This window comes from Macaca mulatta, chromosome 18 (genome assembly GCF_049350105.2).
Source record: "Macaca mulatta isolate MMU2019108-1 chromosome 18, T2T-MMU8v2.0, whole genome shotgun sequence".
NCBI classification, from domain to species: domain Eukaryota; kingdom Metazoa; phylum Chordata; class Mammalia; order Primates; family Cercopithecidae; genus Macaca; species Macaca mulatta.
The window spans coordinates 42,427,896-42,447,091 of record NC_133423.1 but is presented as its reverse complement, the minus strand read 5'-3'; the positions used below and the strand labels follow the sequence as shown (position 1 = coordinate 42,447,091).

General features: G+C 48.4%; 1 protein-coding gene across 3 annotated transcripts in view; it reads right to left on the bottom strand.

Moving 5' to 3' along the window:
* The window catches only part of MYO5B (myosin VB), a 397,560-nt gene that overhangs the window by 65,322 nt on the left and 313,042 nt on the right, over positions 1-19,196 (bottom strand). For all 3 annotated transcript variants that reach the window (XM_015121932.3, XM_015121933.3, XM_077975469.1), the window contains exons 20-22: positions 18,234-18,390; positions 16,182-16,421; positions 8,568-8,801 (exon numbers count right to left, since the gene is read on the bottom strand). In XM_015121932.3, coding sequence (XP_014977418.1) covers positions 8,568-8,801; positions 16,182-16,421; positions 18,234-18,390 — 631 coding nt within the window. The remainder of the gene's footprint in view (positions 1-8,567; positions 8,802-16,181; positions 16,422-18,233; positions 18,391-19,196) is intronic.

The window sequence follows — 19,196 nt, the reverse complement described above, 5'->3', positions numbered from 1 at the left end:
TGTATGTCTTCAGAGGCTAAAATGTGACCTGGCGTTGAGGGCAAGGTACAGAAGAAAAAGCACTGACCGAGAGTGACAATGTTTTATCTGTAGAGGCACCCACTCACCAAGCCTCGTTCTGGCCCCTAGTATGAAAAAGGGCAAGGCTGTCACTCATCCATCACACATTTCCTGATACACCTCTCTGTACCAGGAGCCTTGCCAGGGCTAGGGGATACCAAATGAGACAGACTGACTCATGGTAGTTGATATGGTTTGGACATTCATTTCCTCCAAATCTTGTGTTGAAATGTGATTCCTAGTGTTGGAGGTGGGGCCTGGTGCGAGGTGACTGGGTGATGGGGGCGGATCCCTCGTGAATGCTGTAGCACCATCCCCTTGGTGAACTCACCCTCACTGAGTTCACAACAGGAGGTGTAGGTGGCATACACGCTGCTAACCATGGCACTCCCAGACTGTAGTCTTGGCTCGGGTTTTACATCATAGGTTGTTGCAATGAAGTCACATGTTTTTAGGTGGCATTCATAGGACTGGAGATTTCAGGACCCACTTGGTGATGATGTCATCCACTTGGTGATGATGTCATGCACTCTGTGCTGGTCAGATGGCATGTTCCATTTCAGAGGGATATTGACTGTGTGTAGGATGCTCAAAGGATGGTGAGGGGTCTTAGTCTTCTCAGGTGACCTACTGCTCTGTGAGCCATCTAGATATTAGGAGGATGTTAAGGGGAAGCAAAGTTTTCATTGCCCTAGCGTGAAGTCAGTGAGGGATGAGTTCTCACTGAGTTCACGCGAGATGTGGTTGTTTAAAATCGTGTGGCACCTCCCCACACTCTCTTGCTCCAACTCTCGCCATGTGATGCCTGCTCCCCCTTCACCTTTTGCCATGACTGGAAGTTCCCTGAGGCCCTCATCAGGACAGATGCCAGCACTACACTCCCTGTACAGACTACAGAACTCTGAGTCAATTAGACATTATTCACTTATAAATTATGCAGCCACAGGTGTTTTGTTTTTTTTTTTGTTTTTTGAGATGGAGTCTCCCTCTGTCGTCTAGGCTGGAGTGCGGTGGCGTGATCTCGGCTTACGGCAACCTCCACCTCCCGGGTTCAAGCAATTCTCCTGCCTCAGCCTCCTGAGTAGCTGGGATTACAGGTGTGTACCACCATGCCTGGCTAATTTTTTTTTTTTGAATTTTTTAGTAGAGACTGGGTTTCACCATATTGGCCAGGCTGGAATGGAACTCCTGACCTCGTGATCCGCCTGCCTCGGCCTCCCAAAGTGCTGGGATTACAGGCATGAACCAGTGCACTCGGCCAAGATGTATCTTTATAGTAACGCAAGAACAGTCTAATATAGTAGCTGCCCTCAGAGAGTGTCCAGCCTGGCAGGACAGGTGCATACACAGCACTGATACCAATAAGGGCTGTAGCAGCTTCCTATAAGGCAAGGTTTTTCAGCCTTGACACTGTCAACATTCTGGGCTGGAAAATTCTTTCTTGGGGGAGTAGGGGACTCTCCTGTGCATTACTGGGTGTTCAGCAGCATCCCTGGCTTCTACCCACTAGATGCCAATACAACACACCCTCCTCCCACCTTCAATTTGTGAAAACCAGAATGTCTCCAGGCACTGCCATATGGCCCCTAATGGCTAAATCACCCCGATTGAGAATCACCACAATGAGGTGATTTAGAAGGACAAGAAGGTAGCCTCAGGGGTCCATGAAGGCTTCACAAGAGGTGGGGGTCATCTGGATTAGGCCCAAGTGGAATGTCTCAGGCAGCTGAGGGCCATTCTAGGTGGAAAGAATAAGTGCCTAAAGGTCTGGAAGGAGGAAGGGCACAGGTTTGGGAATGTGAAGCGTTCTACATTGCCAAAACGTGTGGTTGCGGCAGGGGCACTGAGAAAAGTCAAGGTTGGGTAGGTAGAGGGAGGGAGAATCAGCTTGTGAATGGCTTCTCTTCCTTTGTCCTCAGGAAACACTGAACTCCTCTTACTCCCCTAACTTGACCTGGGTGGGCCCAGCTCCTCTCCCCAGCCTCTTCCTGCCCTCCAGGATCTGCCTGAATATCTCACTGTTCCTTCTGCCAGGCTCTGATGTCCCCATTCTTTACTGGTTACTTTCTTCTCATTATTAGCTCTTGACCAGCATTCTCCTGGGAAACCTTCCTGTACCACACGGGGTAGTGGGGGTGCCCCCGTGCTCGGTGTCCTGCTCTGACGGGGCCTGCACATCCCTCCAGAGCCCGTGGGACAGCAATGCTTCCTCACGCACCTGCATGCTCAGCCTGGACCAGAGTCCTCAACGCGGACCAAGGGACTATATCGCCAGACTGTCACATCCTCAGAACCCAGGCCAGCGCCAGCACCTGAAAGCTTATCAAATGAATAGAAGGACCCTGCAGACCAAGTTAAGGAGTCTGCATTCCCTCAGTCACAAATAAGGGCTCCCTTTAAAATTGTTTTCTTTTTTTTTTTTTAAATAAATGTGTTTATAGTTGACTAAAATATCTAGAATAAATGAGCTTGTTTAATCAAATAATTCAATTTAGGCAGCACATACAATGTAGGAAAGACACTCTTCAAATGCATCTAATTTGCTATTACTGGAGTCAGTCCACCACTCAATGACTTCATGAGCACCTTTAAATTAGCTTGGCAAATGATCAAAATAGATTTCACTTTTCTATACATACAAGTAAAATAAAACTGAAAACAACCCAACAGGAGAAACCCGGTATGTACCTCTACAAAATAAAGCCTGGCGTGGTGCAATCTATGTCACAGTTAGGAAGGCAGGGGTCTTGCCTCATCCTGCCAGGAACAAGGCCGTACTCTGAATTAGCCAACTACTGGTAGGTTTTATAGCAGGCTGTGAAGTAACCAGACCTTACCATGGAGCAAAACTTTGCTTTCCCTTAACATCCTCCAATATCTAGACGGCTCACAGAGCAGTAGGTCACCTGAGACGACCAAGACCGCTCGCCATCCTTTGAGCATCCTACACAGTCAATATCCCTCTGAAATGGAACACGCCATCTGACCAGCACAGAGTGCATGACATCATCACCAAGTGGATGACATCATCACCAAGTGGGTCCTGAAATCTCCAGTCCTATGAATGCCACCTAAAAACATGTGACTTCATTGCAACAACCTATGATGCAAAACCTGAGCCAAGACTACAGTCTGGGAGTGCCGTGGTTAACAGCTTGCACGCCAGCTACACCTCCTGTTGTTTTTGAGGCTGCTTTCTTCCCTCTGTCTCCCTCTTTGATTCATGAATGCAGGTCTCTGACTTGGCTTTGTTATTCTGAGCCATACATTAAAGTGGCATCAGGGGGATTTGTTTTTCTTGCTTGCCTAAACAATTTTGGAGGTAGGCCCATGTTTCTGATCTTTCATTAACAGCAGGAAAGGACCAATCCCACACTCAGCTCCACACCCCAGGGGGGTGAAAGAATGCTTCCTCAATCATATTTCTCCAGGTACCAGCCAACCCCAGTCTTCCCAGCCAGCTAACACAGCTGTTGGCAGACACAGCAAGTAACAAACTTCTGCAGCCAAATGGCCCCCACTTTGTGGTTGTCAGGGCTGCAGGGTATGATGGGAGACGCTTTAACAACATAAAACAGGCGCCTGCATCCCCTGAGCATGATTAAAAAAACACCTTAGGTTTCAGGATTCATTCAACACCGTTCAGCAGGTCCTTTTTTTTTTTTTTTTTTTTTTGGAGTTGGGGGAGTGGTTAGTCTTAACTCTTGCAGGCAATATTACTCAGAGTGTTTCTTCCAAAAGCTTATTTGGGACAGCTTATCAGACCAACACCGGGGGAAAATCCTGTAACTATGAGGCTAATATAGTCCCTATTAAGTTATGTAAACAAATGCCCCAGCAACATGCTAAAGAACTGTCTTTACTAGTTTGTCTTTGGGGATCCAAATGTAGCTATGGGCTTTGTTTTGTCTTTTTTTTTTTTTTTTTCAGGTGGGATATTAGTACTGTAAGAAGAGCCAGTGCAAGGTTTCTAGTAGCAAACATGGGAAACTGGTTGGACAACGCCGATCAGAAAAGGTTCCTCTGCCATCTGTCCTTGTGGCTGTGCAGTTACCACATAATAAATTTACAGACACGGCCCCAGGTAGGGGCAACACCTTTAATTCTCCAAAATCTTTAAGGGTTCATTTGACCATTTTCTGAGGATGTTCTTCTAAGTAAGCCCAGTATGAATTTGTTTTTTGAAGTAGCTGAGTTATTAAAGCAAAAGTTGAAAATCAACATCCTTTGGATAGTAAGACAACTTTGAAATGATGGCTAAAGTATCTTCCAAATGGTCATGCAGATGGGTTTTAATTCCTCTCCCACCCCTAAGCTCACAGAAGCTGAAGTGCCGAGGACAGAGTTGCTCATCTCTCTGGAGGTTTCACAAGTCAAGGCTGCCCTTAAAGTCAGAAGATCCTTCCTGACCTGACCGCACTGTGCTCCTGCTGTTCGCAGCCTCACTTACTCCACCTGAGCCCAGTGAGCACCTCATTGGTCCTCACACCCACCCAGCCTACTCGTGCCCCAAGGCCAGTGCACGTGTGCCACACCTGTGGCCTGTTATTCCCAAATCGCCTTGGCTTATCTTCTCTCACTCAGGTGTCTTCTCAGAAAGACTTTCTCTGGCCATCAATGGTGAAACCACACCCCTCAGGCCCCCACAGGTCACCCTCCATCCCCTTTACTCTGCTTCATTGTTGTTTGTAGCCCATGGTGGGTAATTCACGTTTGATTCCTGTCTGTACTTTCTTCCCCCATCCCCACACATTTAAACTCCTTAAGAATGAGAAGGGCTTCTTCAAACACCATTCACCTTTGCCCCAGTGTGTAGAACAGGGTCTAACACATACAGGCATTCAAACACCTGCTGAATGAAGGACCATGAGCTTCTTGCTTTCTGCAGCAAGATAACGTCCTTCCAGAGATGGGCCAGGGTCCCCTTCCTAATAACCCTCAGCTTCCACATGAATCATGAGTCCTGGTGCTGCTGAGAGCACAACCCCCTCTTGGCTGGTCAAAGTAGTTCTACTCCATGCCTTTGGGGAGAAGGCTCAACACACTCTGCTGTGAAAGGCCCCATTCCCCAAGCCAGATCTCTCTACCTCTATTTGGAGAAATCAAAACCTTTATAACCAACTAGCGGCTAGTGGTTCTATGACTGATGTCTTGATACAATGCACAACCCAGCCCCACTTGTCTGAATGCTCAGTGCCTGGGGGCCTGCTAGTCATCTCTCACAAGGACCAGGGACCCCCCCACTGAGAGCCAGGCACCTGGCTGTGGGTGGTTCCTCCTGACCCACCATAGCCCTGCACCAAGCTAAGCCTTGCTCTGGTCCCACTGAGTAGCCATCAGAGCAGATTCTGAATGAGCTATCACCTCTGTGCCTAGGGCAGCCCTGGGGGCCACCTCTCTTTCACCAAACAGAGCAGCCATGAAAAACAGCACAGCTGTACAAAGGCAGCCGGCATAGGGATCGCTGAAGTTTTCAAAAAGAACGAAATGTACACAAGGCACAGGCTAAAAGGGAAGGAGGCTAAGGGCCTGGGTGTGGACTACCGTGTGGAAGGCGCCAAAACAACGCATACGTTTAGTAGAAAAGAATGTCATCTGTCCGGGCGCGGTGGCTCAAGCCTGTAATCCCAGCACTTTGGGAGGCCGAGACGGGTGGATCACGAGGTCAGGAGATCGAGACCATCCTGGCTAACACGGTGAAACCCCGTCTCTACTAAGAAATACAAAAAATAGCCGGGCGCGGTGGCGGGCGCCTGTAGTCCCAGCTACTCGGAGGCTGAGGCCTGAGAATGGCGTGAACCCGGGAGGCGGAGCTTGCAGTGAGCTGAGATCCGGCCACTGCAGTCCAGCCTGGGCTACAGAGCGAGACTCCGTCTCAAAAAAAAAAAAAAAAAAAAGAATGTCATCTAATTTATGCGACAGAGCTGCTCTGGACTCTGTGGACACAGAGATGAATTCCTGTCCTCAGGGAGACTTGGCCTCCCACAGTCCAAGGCAGGGCAGCCACATGGCCCGCCAATTAATATCGTCAGAGATGGCAAGCCCAGAGTTTTCCAGCATAGCAGTTCCAATACGACACTCGCTGCCTTTGCTGATGGAAATATCAAACTCATTAATTAAACATCTACTGGCGGTCAGGCCCCTCACTGTGCTTGGCTGGTCTCATCGATCTCGCTCAATGCATAGCAGCCCCCTGCTCAAGCCCCGGAGGAAACTGACTGTCTGATTACTCAGCATTTATTGAGACGACACAGTGCCTTTGATAAATACTATACCCTGAGGAGGCACAGAAGACAAAACAAAAAAAAAAGCCAGCCAGCTCATCTACCTCCCTCCAACCACCACAACAAAAAGATTCTGAAGATTCTAAAGAATGTTTGCTTCCGCTTTTTCTTTTCCAGGACATGCCACTTCATGAGTCATCTCCTGTTGGTTTCTGAGTGTTACTGAGTTGGAATTTGCTTACATTTGGGGTAGGGAAGGGGCTTTTGCACTACTCTGCTCCTAGCGTTCCCGTCCTTGCAGCGTCCTTAATTTTTTGTTATCAATTCCAAGCTCTAATTTTCTTTAAGACCTAGGCCAGCATATTATTGCTAGGGAAGAGTAGCAACATTTCTCAAGGAGAGGAGGAGGGAGTCTGCCTCGCTGTTTTGCTCTTCCAATGAAGATTTTCATATTATAAACTCTTATGCACTCCCTTTGATGGAGACTTGGGTTTTTAGAGTGCTGAAGTCCCCAGGTTGTAGCATTTAGCAGGAAGCAGGGCAGTGGGGCTGGGCTAGTCAAGTGCTATCTGTTGAGGCAGAGATAGGTGAGACCTGATTTTGTGGATCTGCTGGATAAACAGACTTTGCAGGTGTCTGATCTGACTGGGACACACATGCAGGGAAAGTTTTTTCTCCCAGGGTCACTATTCTCAGGAGTCTCCAGTTCTATGCTTGATCCTTTCTGACTTTGGACCTCATCTTCTGGTTTTTATTCATGTAGAAAGGTTACCATCCCATTCATCTGCTCCCAAGGGTAGACAAACCACAAGTGTGGAATTCCATGATTTGTAGGTTACGTAGCCACATTTAACAGGAGTTTCCAAGCACCACATGCTTTCTCCTAAAGAATGAATCCACTTCGTGCCTTGTGGTGGGCATGCTGGCAGGTGACTTATCTGGGCAGAGGGTCTTGTGGTACCTCAAAGCAACACATCAGGAGGGTGGCCTTTTATGGGAAGCTCGCATCTTACTTTCTTCTTCCCTTAATCCCCACACCTGGATCCCACCTCTGGCTCCTGGGGTCTGGGTGAAGGCAGGAGCTGATGGTGCTGAGGCCGGAGATGGGAAGAAGATCTACGCAAGCCCAGCAAGGGCCGGCACTGTAGGCTCTAACCCCCATGGGTGTCTGTGTATTCCTCAGCTGCATGTGAGGGCTCAGGCCAGGAAAAGGCAATGGGAAATAGAAGAGAGAAGGACTCTCACATAGGGCCAAGGGCCTCTGCTCCTTCCAGAAGCCAAACACAATCTCATAGCGGCGGCCAGGTGCAAGTCCAGAAGAGGCCTTGGAGATGATCTGAACCAACTTTTATAAATATACACACAGGTGAAGGAACTGAGGCCAGGGAGGCTTTCTGCACATGCTTGGGAATGGCAGAGAGGGGATGGAAGTCTGGAGACTCCAAGGTCTACCCCAGGGCCCTTCCTGCAGCAGCATCCAGCCTGCTCCAATTTTGAAGTTGTTACTCTAACACCCTGAACACTGGGTCTCTCCCTCTTAGATTCCCACCCACTGCGACTCCGCATTGATGGACAGACACTGAACAAGTGGGCAATATGTTATTTTCCCTGTGGCTTGTAGAGATGGGGCGGGGGATGGTGGTGGGAGGCGGAACAGCAATGACCCAAGTCTGTGGAGGGCTCTCCAGGGGCCCTTGGGACTTCCCTGGCTGGAACAGTTATCTTGGCAGTGGAGCAGGGAATTTCTGTGCCCTGATGTTCAGGGTTGGGGCAAAGCTCAGGAAGTTCTATTTCATGGCGTAAGAAATAAGCCCACCAGGGTGGGTGTGACAGGCTGAGACTTTCAATATTCAAAGGGGAAGCATCTCTGCCAAAGCACAATGCTACGTCATGGGCAGGGGTGCCCAGAGGCTGCCCTCCCCAGCAGGCAACATCAAGATCAGCCCCAGCCTCTGTCACAGCTTTCTTGCCAACGAGGATGCAGGCCACCGAGCCAGCCCTGGGCCTAACTCTAGAGCATAAAAACAATGCTCACAGGCAGACACCATGTGTCCCTCCCAGGGGATGCCACAGTGTCCAGCTAACAGCAGAAGCACAGTCATGCTTGAGTGGGTTTCCCCAAAGCATGCCACTTTCTGTCTAGACACAGATGAATGGTCAGTCTGTGGTCACGAGCCCAAGATCATGGCAATTTTACCACTTGAAGCAGCAGTGGTCTCTGAGGGGTGGCTCTGTGTGCCCACCCACTGCTTGCCAGCACCGGCCCCTCTGGCCTGAGCATACCTTCCTCAGCTCGTCCTTCTCCCTACTGTGTGCATCCTCCAAGATCTTGCGCTCCGAGTGGGCCCTCTGCAGCTCCGTGCGCAGGCTCTCCACCTCCTCCTGCAGACTCAGGCTGGGGTCCTCACCCAGGCTCTGCTGGTAGTGCGCCAGCTCCTTCTTCAGCCTCTCTACCTCCATGGTGTATGTGGAGGTAGTCACGGACAACTGCTCCGACAGTGTCTTGAACTCTTTGTTCTGTGGAGAACATCAGCAAACAAGGAGAAGGGAGAGGAAGGGGTTGGGGGGAGAAGAGGTTATTTTACCAGGAAAAAAGCATGAAGGCAATCAAAAAAGGAACTTCCAAGGTGAGATTAAGTCTCACAATTATTGCATGCTCAAGTGCTTGCCTGGCATCCCCCTAACAAAACACTATTGTGAACTTACAGAAACAGGAGAAAACAAAGAACAGCAACACTGGCATTCAAAGAGTTCGAGAAGCTTTCCTGAGCATGTGCAGAGCTGGAAGCTGCCTGGTAGTGGGTGGCTCTATGTCGGGCTGGGTGGATCCTACACCTTATTTTTAAGTTGCAGAAACAAAGAAGCTGGCTCCCTGGGTTTGCAGCCTTCACTTTTTAGGTTTCCCTGCTCTTTCATACTGAGCCCTCCTGCCTGTGGACTTGCGAGCACAAAGAGCTGCAACCTAATCGCTGGCTCTGAGACAAAGGCCCCCTTCAGCATCCCCTCTTCCAAGGAGGCCCTCCATGGGGCCTTGGGATCTCTTTCACCACCTGTCAGCCATGGCTTGCCCCATAAGACTCTAAGACTCAGGGAACTGATGCCCTGACCCACCCTGCCCAGACCATGCTTCTACGGATGGGGTACCCAATCCCAGCCCACTCAGGCAACACACAGTTGTGAAGCATCCCCCATGGGCCCAGAGCCCTAAGAAGCTAGTGCTGGTATCAAGTGCTACTATAAATTATGGGCAGAAATCAGCACCGCAAGAGTTGAGAGCATCAGCTAAGAGTGGTCAGTGGGGAAAGTGGAGAGGAAGAAACAGGGCTCTCCAAATCATCAAGCAGGCAACAATGGTCATTGATTATTCTTCATTGCTCTGGTCTGCAGGAGCACCAGGCAGAAAAGAGCTAGCGGCCAAATCACTGATAAGCTGGAGCATCCAGGAATCAATGATTAATTCACATAAGAAATTAAACTTCACAGAAAACAGTGAGGAGCAGCAAAAGAAAAGCCCTTGGACCCTGTAAAATGCCACACATGCTGTAGGGCCTTGTGGTTGTGACCAGTACGGCAATGCACAAGCCAGCAGTCCATTTCCTGCACCAACACAACAGAATGACACATGCTACCCGCTCCCCAACACTCTGCAGGAACCTCCCAGTTACAACCTGACACACCTTCAAGCCTGGTCTGCCGGTCAGCCATGTTCTAAGGCATCACAAAGAAGAAATCCAATCAAGCAGATTCTATTTGAAAACCCCAATTCATGTCTGTATTATCCACTCCAGTCTGGGTCTCCACTGGAGGCTGAGGGTCTCTGCACAGGGGAGTGGGGCAGAGGGAGGGAACACATGCTGGGGTAGCCACCCTCTGACTTCATCTGGGCTAGACATGAGGTTTGGCCCAGCTGCTCTCTCTAGATGGCATAGCCTGGGTCAGATCACTAGGAGTGGGAGGGTAACTAGGTGGGGGTCTCTAGGTAGAGCTTGTTGGGGTATGAAGAGAGGCACAAATGGTAACAGGAGGCACATCGTGTCCTGCTATTGACAAAGATGGTACCTCAGAACCCTAATGCAAAGTATGATGTATCCAGAAGGCCCAGCTGCATTGATCTTGACATCACCTGAGACCTGGCTCAGGGATGTCAGGGAGTTGAGTGGCTGGAGCTGGACAGACCTGTGCTCAGACCCCAGCTCTATCGTTGATCAGCTGTGTACATCTGACCTAGTCATCCAACCTTTCTGTGCCCCAGTATCCTCATGTATAAAGCAGGAATATAACAGTAACTCCTGCTCAGAAGGTGGTTATCAAGATTAGGGAGATAAAGTACTTTGCTAGGGGCTCAGTAAACATCAGCTATCTTCCTTGTTCAGGTTCTCTATGGAGAACCCTGGAGAGATGCCTGAGTCTCTGGCTCTCTGGGGTGTGGATGGGGAGCTCCTATGTCTTGTCGTGGGCATCCAGATATGGTCACTGGGGACTTGTGGAGGCAGTGCGTTTTCTGTTCTGGACATTTGACTTCAGAAGGGCAGGCTCCAGAAGGCTTGTCCTTGCACCTGTAGGTGTCACGGCCGTGCAGCCAAGCCTGGAAGAGGGCAGGGCATGGGATACCCACCCCCTTGGAGACCCCAGAAGCCTTCCCTGTCATGTTACTGCCCCAAAGACTTTCCAGTGGAACAAGATATGGAGGTAGAAGGCAGTGATACTGACGATCCTGACCTTGTGTGGGTCTAGGCTAATGAATGTATCTGTGTCTTAGTTATTAGCAAAAAAAGTAAAGAAAAAAATTTAACTTTATTTTTAATTTTTCTAGGTACATAGGTGTGTATATTTATGGGGTACATACGATGTTTTGATAGATATGCAATGTGAAATAAGCACATCATGAAGAATGGGATACCCCAGAAATAAATTTTAAAAATAGAAAAAAGCTTACAGAATAAGGATGTCAAGAAATAAAATATTTTTGTACGGTTGTACATGTTTGTGTTTTAAGCTAAGCGTATCACAAAAGAGCCAAAAGTTAAAGGTGTTATTTATAAAGTAAAAACATTACAATACTCCAAGGTTAGTTACTGAAGAAAAACAATTTTCTAGTAAGCTTACTGTAGCCTAAGTGTACGGTTTATAAACTCTACAGGAGTGGACAGTTTATAAAGTCTACAGGAGTGGAAAGCAATGCCCTGGGCCTTCACATTCACTCACCCCACACAGCTTCCAGGCCTGCAAGTCCCATTCATGGTAAGTGCCCTATATAAGTGTGCCATCTTTTATATCATATTTTTATTATCTCTTCTCTATGTTTAGATATGTTTAGATACACAAACACTTACCATTGTGTTACACCTGCCTATGGTATTCAGTACCGTAACATGCTGTACAGGTTTGTAGCCTAGGAGCAATAGGCCATACCACATAGCCTAGGTGTGTAGTAGGCTACACCATCTAGGTTTGTGTAAGTGAAATCTATGATGTTCACACAACTACAAACTCTCCTAATGATGTATTTCTCATAAGATACACCTGCCATTAGCAGATGCATGACTATATATTATATATATACATACATATATATATATGCATGATTACATATAACAAATTTAACATATTTACAAAGTGACTACTAAGTATATGGAATCAAATTGATTTAAAAAGCTACTGACTCCATATATTTACACCATATTTTTCACATAAAATATATTTAAGGATAACCTTATATTCATAAGTGTCTAAGGAACTTTACTCTCATTATAAATAAATTGTAAGTTAGACTGGCCAACTCTAAATGTGTGCTTGACTAAAGTCAGGCTGGCAGAGAGCTGAGTTCATGGACTACATCGTTTTGCTGAATGATGTCATACCACAGCCTATCCCAGGGACACTGTAAGAAATGGTCTCAAGAACCAGCACTGTATATATCACTGCAGGATATGGTGAAGGATGTGGTTTGTCACGTCACAGATTATGAAAGCCCACAGGAACAACATGTCAGCACCATGGACAGCTCCAAATCCTCTTGAACTGCATGGTTCTTTTCTGTTAAGAACTCTCAAGCCACTCAGTTTCCTTCCTGTTACTGTTTGCGTGGAAATTTGGTGCCAAATTTGCATCTTTTCCTTCCAGTTGGGTGTACAAGGCCTTAGGATATGAATTTTGGGTGCTAACCTTACCCTGATTTTATCTTCATTTCCTCCCTTACTGACTTCTTGGCAGTGAGGATACTTTTTTAGAAAAAAGCTTCCCAGGGTATTCTACAGTACAGTCTGGGGATAGGAACCTTACTCTTGCCAGATCATGGTATCAGTGAAGTTTTGAGCTAGATGTTACCTTAGAGATCTCAGGCGAATCCCCTTGGAAGAACTACAGGAAATCATTTCCAAGCTATCAGCTCTGGTGGTGAATATAACCGAGACAGAATCCAGGCCTCTGTCCAGTGGGGACTCTGTCTACTCCTTGTGCTGTTCTGACAAATATCTTGGGACACCTTCACCTGTGGTGTCCTTGGTGTTCGCAGATCCTCCCCTTCTGGCTTAAAAACCCTGTGTGCCCAGAGGACCACTGCCTAAATTGTCTCCAAGAACTACAGGAAAAAAAAAAAATTCACTTGCAAACAGCTGGCCCTATCTGCTAAGAGACTGCAAAGAAACAAGCCCCTATATAGAGCTCTAATGGAGATTATGTCGATGCTTCCTCTTGTAACAGAGTGTCAAGCATGTTATTTGACACTGGGTCACACTCCCCACTTTAAATGCCAGCCAGTCCCAAGGACAATGCTATCTGTACGGGCATGAACCCAAACTAAGGCTAAGAGTCTCCCTTGGACTGAGGAGTTCTCCTGACATGTTCCAAGAGTCTCCCAATAGCTAGAGATCTTATAGTTTGTTCAGAGGGGGCAGAATATACCTGAAACCAGCTTGCAAAGTTTCAATCCCAGCCATGCTACTTACTAGCTGTGTGACCTCAGTCAGGCTACTTAACCTCTGTGTGCCTCAGTTTATTCATCCTTAAAATGGGGATATTAATATGTATCTCCTAGGGTTCTGATGGGGATTAAATGAGTTAATATGTGAGAAGAGCACAGGGTGCCTAGTCAGGTAGCGCAGGCAAGGGCACAAGAAAGCAAGAGCTTATCCACCCCTCCCGCCTTTTCTGATCACCCTCTACACACAGGGCATCCTGCCCAGGGTAGCTAACACCTGCCACCACTCACAGATGTTTGTCAAGCAGGAAGCTTAAGCAAAAAGCTTTTTTTTTTTTTTTTTTTAAATAGACCATTTAAATCTGCTTTTCTTTGATTTTTCAAGCACGTGGATTGTAAAATGCTACATTTATTTTTATCCTCTCAAGTTAACTTTAGAAATCAGCAATGCCGATGCAGAGCCCTATGGCTGGAAAGCAAGGGCTGGGGGAGCCAGCATGTACACAGGGCTCCCAGCAGGATGCAGCGGTCAATGCCTACTCATCCCTGAGACTGCACTCTGGCTGGAAGGTTAACTTACAACATTTGACTAAGCAAGTCTTTTCTTCTTGTCAACAGCCACAATAGCCACCACCACCTTGGCATGTTTTGTGCTTGTGTTTTTCAAAGGGCCAGTGCCAGACAGCAGACCTTTTTCTTTGCATTCCTATCCCTCTGAGTGGATGGGCCCTCCTCCCTGACCTGGCATATCACAGCAGGCCAACCAGGGGCAGGCATCAAGGTCCCCACCCTGTGCCTGGGCTCTCTGCCTTGCTTCCCCAGTAAGGAGCCAAGCCAAACAAGGCACCCTGTAGAACTCACACAGAGAAACACCCAGTGACAGTCTCTCCTCAGAAAGACTTGTCTTTTGCAAGAACCGGGAAGCAGAGGCATTCTATTGCTATCTCTGCACCGCTTACGGGCTCCTGTTCCGGGCAGATGGCTTAGGTGTAAAATGCTTTTTCCTGCCCTACTGGGTCACGAGAAGCTTTAAAAAATGCCCAGTATAGAATAGATACATTAAAACCCAATGACTTCCAAGACCATACCTGGTGGCTCCAACTCTAAAATTCTCTGTTTCTCCACGCCACACACACTCTTCATGTCCTTTCCTTCCCTAGGAGGCACCCTCCAGGGCACCTCAGAAGCCTGGTTCTGTGGTCACTTCTACACCCTGCACGCACAAAGTAACAGTGGGCCTCCATTCAACTCTGGGAGCCAAACGCAGCAGTGGGCATGCACGGGAAAGGACTGAAACCCTTCAGTAATGTCTGGGGTTAAAAAGCCAGCACTGCCCTCATTATGGCTGTGGGATCAGAGCTGAGGCAGGATCCTGGTCCCAGCACTTTCTATTTCTGTGACTTTGACAAGGGACTTGATGTTCCTGGCCTACCATTTCCTCATATACAAAACGATCTCACAAAATTGTATGAAGATCAAATAAGAGTGAACACAAAACACATATTGCAGAGTTTGGCACATGGCAGGTGCTTGGAAAATCTTTAGGAGGATCAGTGCTGTTCACCCTGTTGGCATAAGATTTCCTCCCTTATGATACAGCATGTGATGTATGTCACAGCCATCCTCTGTCCAGCAAGACCAGCAAAGCACCTGAAACAGCCAGGCATCCAATACAGGTCTTCTGAAGGGAAGGAGGACTAGCCATGTGGGCTACCAAAAAGTGTGAGCCTCATCTATTCCATCAGACAGAGCTAAGTGTCCTGTGCTTGTCTCTAATCTTTTGTACTACCTTGTGCAGTACCCAACCCCCCACAGGGATTTAATCAATGGCTTGTTACTCCTGTGACTGGCTGACATGGGAAGGTGGCCAGGGTAGAAAGAGGACAAAGCTTAAAAATAAGAGTGCTAACCATTTTTCAAGTTTCTCCTACTGCATACCAGGCCCTGCATATGCATTAGGCCATTTATTCTTCTTTCAGCCCTGTCAGCCCCATTTTATGGATAAGAAAAGAGGCTTGGAATAGTCACATCAGTCACTCAACTTTTAAGCGAAGAACTGAATTCTGATTTCCCAATCAAACGCTCTTTCCAAAAGAGGCAGGCAGACAGACAGGTAGACAGAGAGGCAGAAGAGCAAAGTGATGCAGAGCATGGGCTCTGGAGCCAGACAGCTGGGGTTCAAACCTCGGCCCTGCCACTGCCACCTGTGTGACTTTAGGATGCCATGCCCTTCCAGTGTCCTCAATTGTACAAAAAGGGGGATGGTAATACTTGCCGTAGGAGGGTTGCTGTATTAGACAAGCTACTCCAGACAAAGCACCAGCCTCATGCCCCGCACAGCAAGCCCTCCATGCACATCAGCTGCTGCTGCATTATCCTATGCCACCCCTGCAAGGGCAAAACACCAGCACCTTGGGCTAGTGTGTCAGTTTCCTATTGCTGCTACAACAACTTATCACCAAGTTATGACTCAAGATAGCATAAATCGTTATCTACAGCTCTGGAGGTCAGGAGTCTGAAGGGGTCGGCAGGGCTGCATTCTTTCTGGATGCTATAGAGGACAGTCCACGTCTTTGTCTTCTCTGGCTTCTCAAGGTTGCCTGCACCTCTCCCACCTCTGATTCTGTCATCACTTCTCCTCTGAACCTGACCCTCCAGCCTCCCTCTTACAAGGACCCCTGTGATTATATCAAGCCCATCTGGCTCATCTGGGATACTCTTCCCATCCTACAGTTCTTAATTGCATCTGCAAAGTCCCTTTTGTCACATAAGGTAACACACTCACAGACCCTAGGGCTGAGGGTATCTTTAGGGGCCACTGATCTGCCTGCCACAGTTAGTATCTGCTGTGGTCTGAGGACATCTGTACTCCCTTGGGTCTTTGGCATGTGCCATTCCCCAAGGAAGCCACGGGCTCTCTCAAACATGTTCCAGTACCCCAGCCCCTGACACCCGCGTAGCGAGCTGCGGACACTGACCTGCTCGTCGATCTTCCGCTGCAGCTGGACCACCTTGTTCTCCATGCCCACGTTGAGACGTTTCAGATGCTCTGCCGAGCGGGCCTCGATCCTGAGGGCCTTCAGCTCCCGCCTGGCCTTGAGCATCCGGAAGGCACACTGGATGACAATGGCTGCATCCCGCAGCCGCTGGAAGTGCCTGCGTGCCATCCAGCCCCGCACGTGCTTCTGGATGGTGGTGGCCTTGTGCTCCATGAGGACCTGGTGGGAGACAAGGACACACACCTTGTGGGTTTGCACTGCAGGACAGGAGTGAAGGAAGCATACATCGCTGCCTGTGGAGGGGAGAGCCCAGGGCAGCCCTGGTTCTAGGAGTTGCACAGAGAACGTGCCCCCTAAGATCTAAGGCTTTGGTGGTTGCTTTATAACACATTTTAGCAAGGTTCTGCAGCCCACGTATCCACAGGGAATCAGCTGTCAAACTCGTTTCAGCTTTGTTTTACGGGTTAGGAAATCAGTCTGAAAACCTCAAAGGTGTAGGGGGTCTAATGATCATCCACTTGCTCTCTCCCCATTTAACAGGTGGAGGTCCCCTCCTTGGCACTGAGTTGGAAGTGAGATGCTTCAGTGAGTGTCCACAGCAGGCTAATGACTTATAATTACAAACTTGGTGTGTAACTCACTGGGTTTTGTTTTTTTTTTCCTACCAAGTTGAAAAACCACTCAGGAAATGAAAGCATCATCAGTGTGCTCGCCCTAATACCTGGCAAAATAAATGTGTGGAATAAATGAGTAAACAAGCAAACAGGCTGAGTGACAAACAGTGCCATAGCCATGAGTGACAGAGCTGGGAGCCACATCAGTGCTCACTCTTTGCACGTGCTGGCCCTGCTGAGTGCCTCCCAAACATCACCTGCCCCTTCCACGGGAGCAGCACACCGACGCCACCCATCACCCAAGAACATTCACAGAACCTTCTCCCGCTGGCCTGGGATTCTCCACATATTATTACACCAGGGTGTGCTGCACTCTGACCACATTTTTATTATCAATTTAGTGTTTCACTTTTATTATTTAGAAAATCACACCTTCTGTGATCATAGAAGAGATAGCTGTTCATTTAATGAAAAAGAAAACCATTTTAGACATTTCCTTCCAATTCAAGTCAGCTCTGTGCTTCAGATGTGTTGGTTCTACCTGGTTGAACAGATGTGTCCCGATGTGGGGCTTCCGAACCCAAGGGTTTTGGCTTCACTGGAACAACACAAAGTGCAAGAGCCTGGCAGGGAAGGGTCAAGGTCTCCCTCCTGACCTCACCATGTTAGGCTTCAAGCTCCTGCTCCATTAAATGGAGGGGTTAGACCTGATGATGCCCAATACCACCGCCTGCTCTCAAGTGTGAATGAGCCCTAGGTGGGTCACCTGGCCCTGCTGTTGGCTGGCCTGGGCAGGTGACCTGGCTTCTCTGAGCAACTCAGGTATCAGAAGGGGTATGAAAACTGCCGTGGTTGGATGCTGGGCCCCTTCAAACCTCATGTTGAAATCTGATTCCCTATGTTAGAGGTGGAGTCTAACAGGAGATGTTTGAGTCATAGGGGCAGATCCCTCATGAACAAATAAATGCCCTTCTTCAAGGGTGATTTCTCACTGTTAGTTCTCATTACAGCTGCTTGTTAAAAGGGCCATTCTTGTGCTTCCTCTCTCACCATGCGATCTCTGCACACACTGGCTTCTGCCTCCCACCATGAGTGGAAGCAGCCTGAGGCCCTCACCAGAAGCAGATGTTCAATTGTGAACTTTCCGGCCACCAGAATTGTGAGCCAAATAAACCTCTTTTCTTCACAAATCAACCAGCCTCGGATATTGTTATAGCAACACTCAATGGACTAAGACAACAGTATGCACACCCTTTCTACCTTGTGGGACTTCAGAAAGGATTGGTGAGAGCAGAGATGTGAAAGCATTTAGAAAAAAGTTGGGAGCGCTTGACAGAGGTTCATGTTGGCAGTAACTCACCTGTTGCTGCTTTAGTTCTGAATCTGCAGCCGTGAGGCCCTTAGGGTAGCTACTCACCTGGCGGTAGGTTCTCCGCACAAACATGGCCCGGGTGAAGGCCTGGATAACAATGGCAGCCCTGCGGACCCTCTGGTAGGCCTGGCGGGCCCTCTGCATGCGGTAATGTTTCTGGAGCACCACGGCTGCTCTGGTCCTCCGCAGATGCTCAGCCAGCCTGGGGAGCAAGAGGAAACGGGCAGTGTCAGGGAGAAAGTATTGACCACCCTGATGCAAAGGACGCTGAGACATCTGGAAATGCAAACCCCTACCTGGACACACCCAGGGGAAGCCAACTCTCTTCACCCCTAACAAATGTAGCAATGCCTTAGGCATTTGATGCCGAGGCTAGAAAAGCAGTGTTAGATCTTTCCTTACGATCCCAAAAGGCTTCCCACAAGCTTCAAACTCAGTCAGAGTCTGACCTCCTCTATGATCCTTATCTGAGCACTTTTCTACCTCACTGTGCCTAGGCAGTCCTCATCTACTCACCAGCAGCATTCTACATCGTGTATTCACATTGCTCCCTGTCCTCTGCACCTCCCCAGGCTTGGAGATCCCAGGGGCTGTGTCTCCATCATCCTGGACCCACTGTCTCTGGCAGAGCAGGCACTGGGTAAGCGTTTCCTGAGTGACTAAAACCTTCTCAGGCCCACACCAATCTCTGTTTCCTTTATGTCCTCAACCCTTTCTGCTCGGGATGCACTGAATGTGGTCATTTCCTCTGCTCTCTTGCCTTTCTGCCTTCCCATCTCACCTCCCAAAAAAAGCCAGTCTAATACTTTCTCCCCTTCTGAAGTGTCTTATTTGCTGCCAGGCCTATAGCAAGTGCTCAATTAGAGACTCAGTGTGAAATGCTACAAAGAACCTTGGAAATCATTCAGCAAAGCCTCAAAGGAGAAAGTGACCCACTCAGCCCATGTGTCACCTGTTTGCTGAAATGCATCTGATTCCCTAGTCTAGCTCTCTGGCCTCCAAACACGA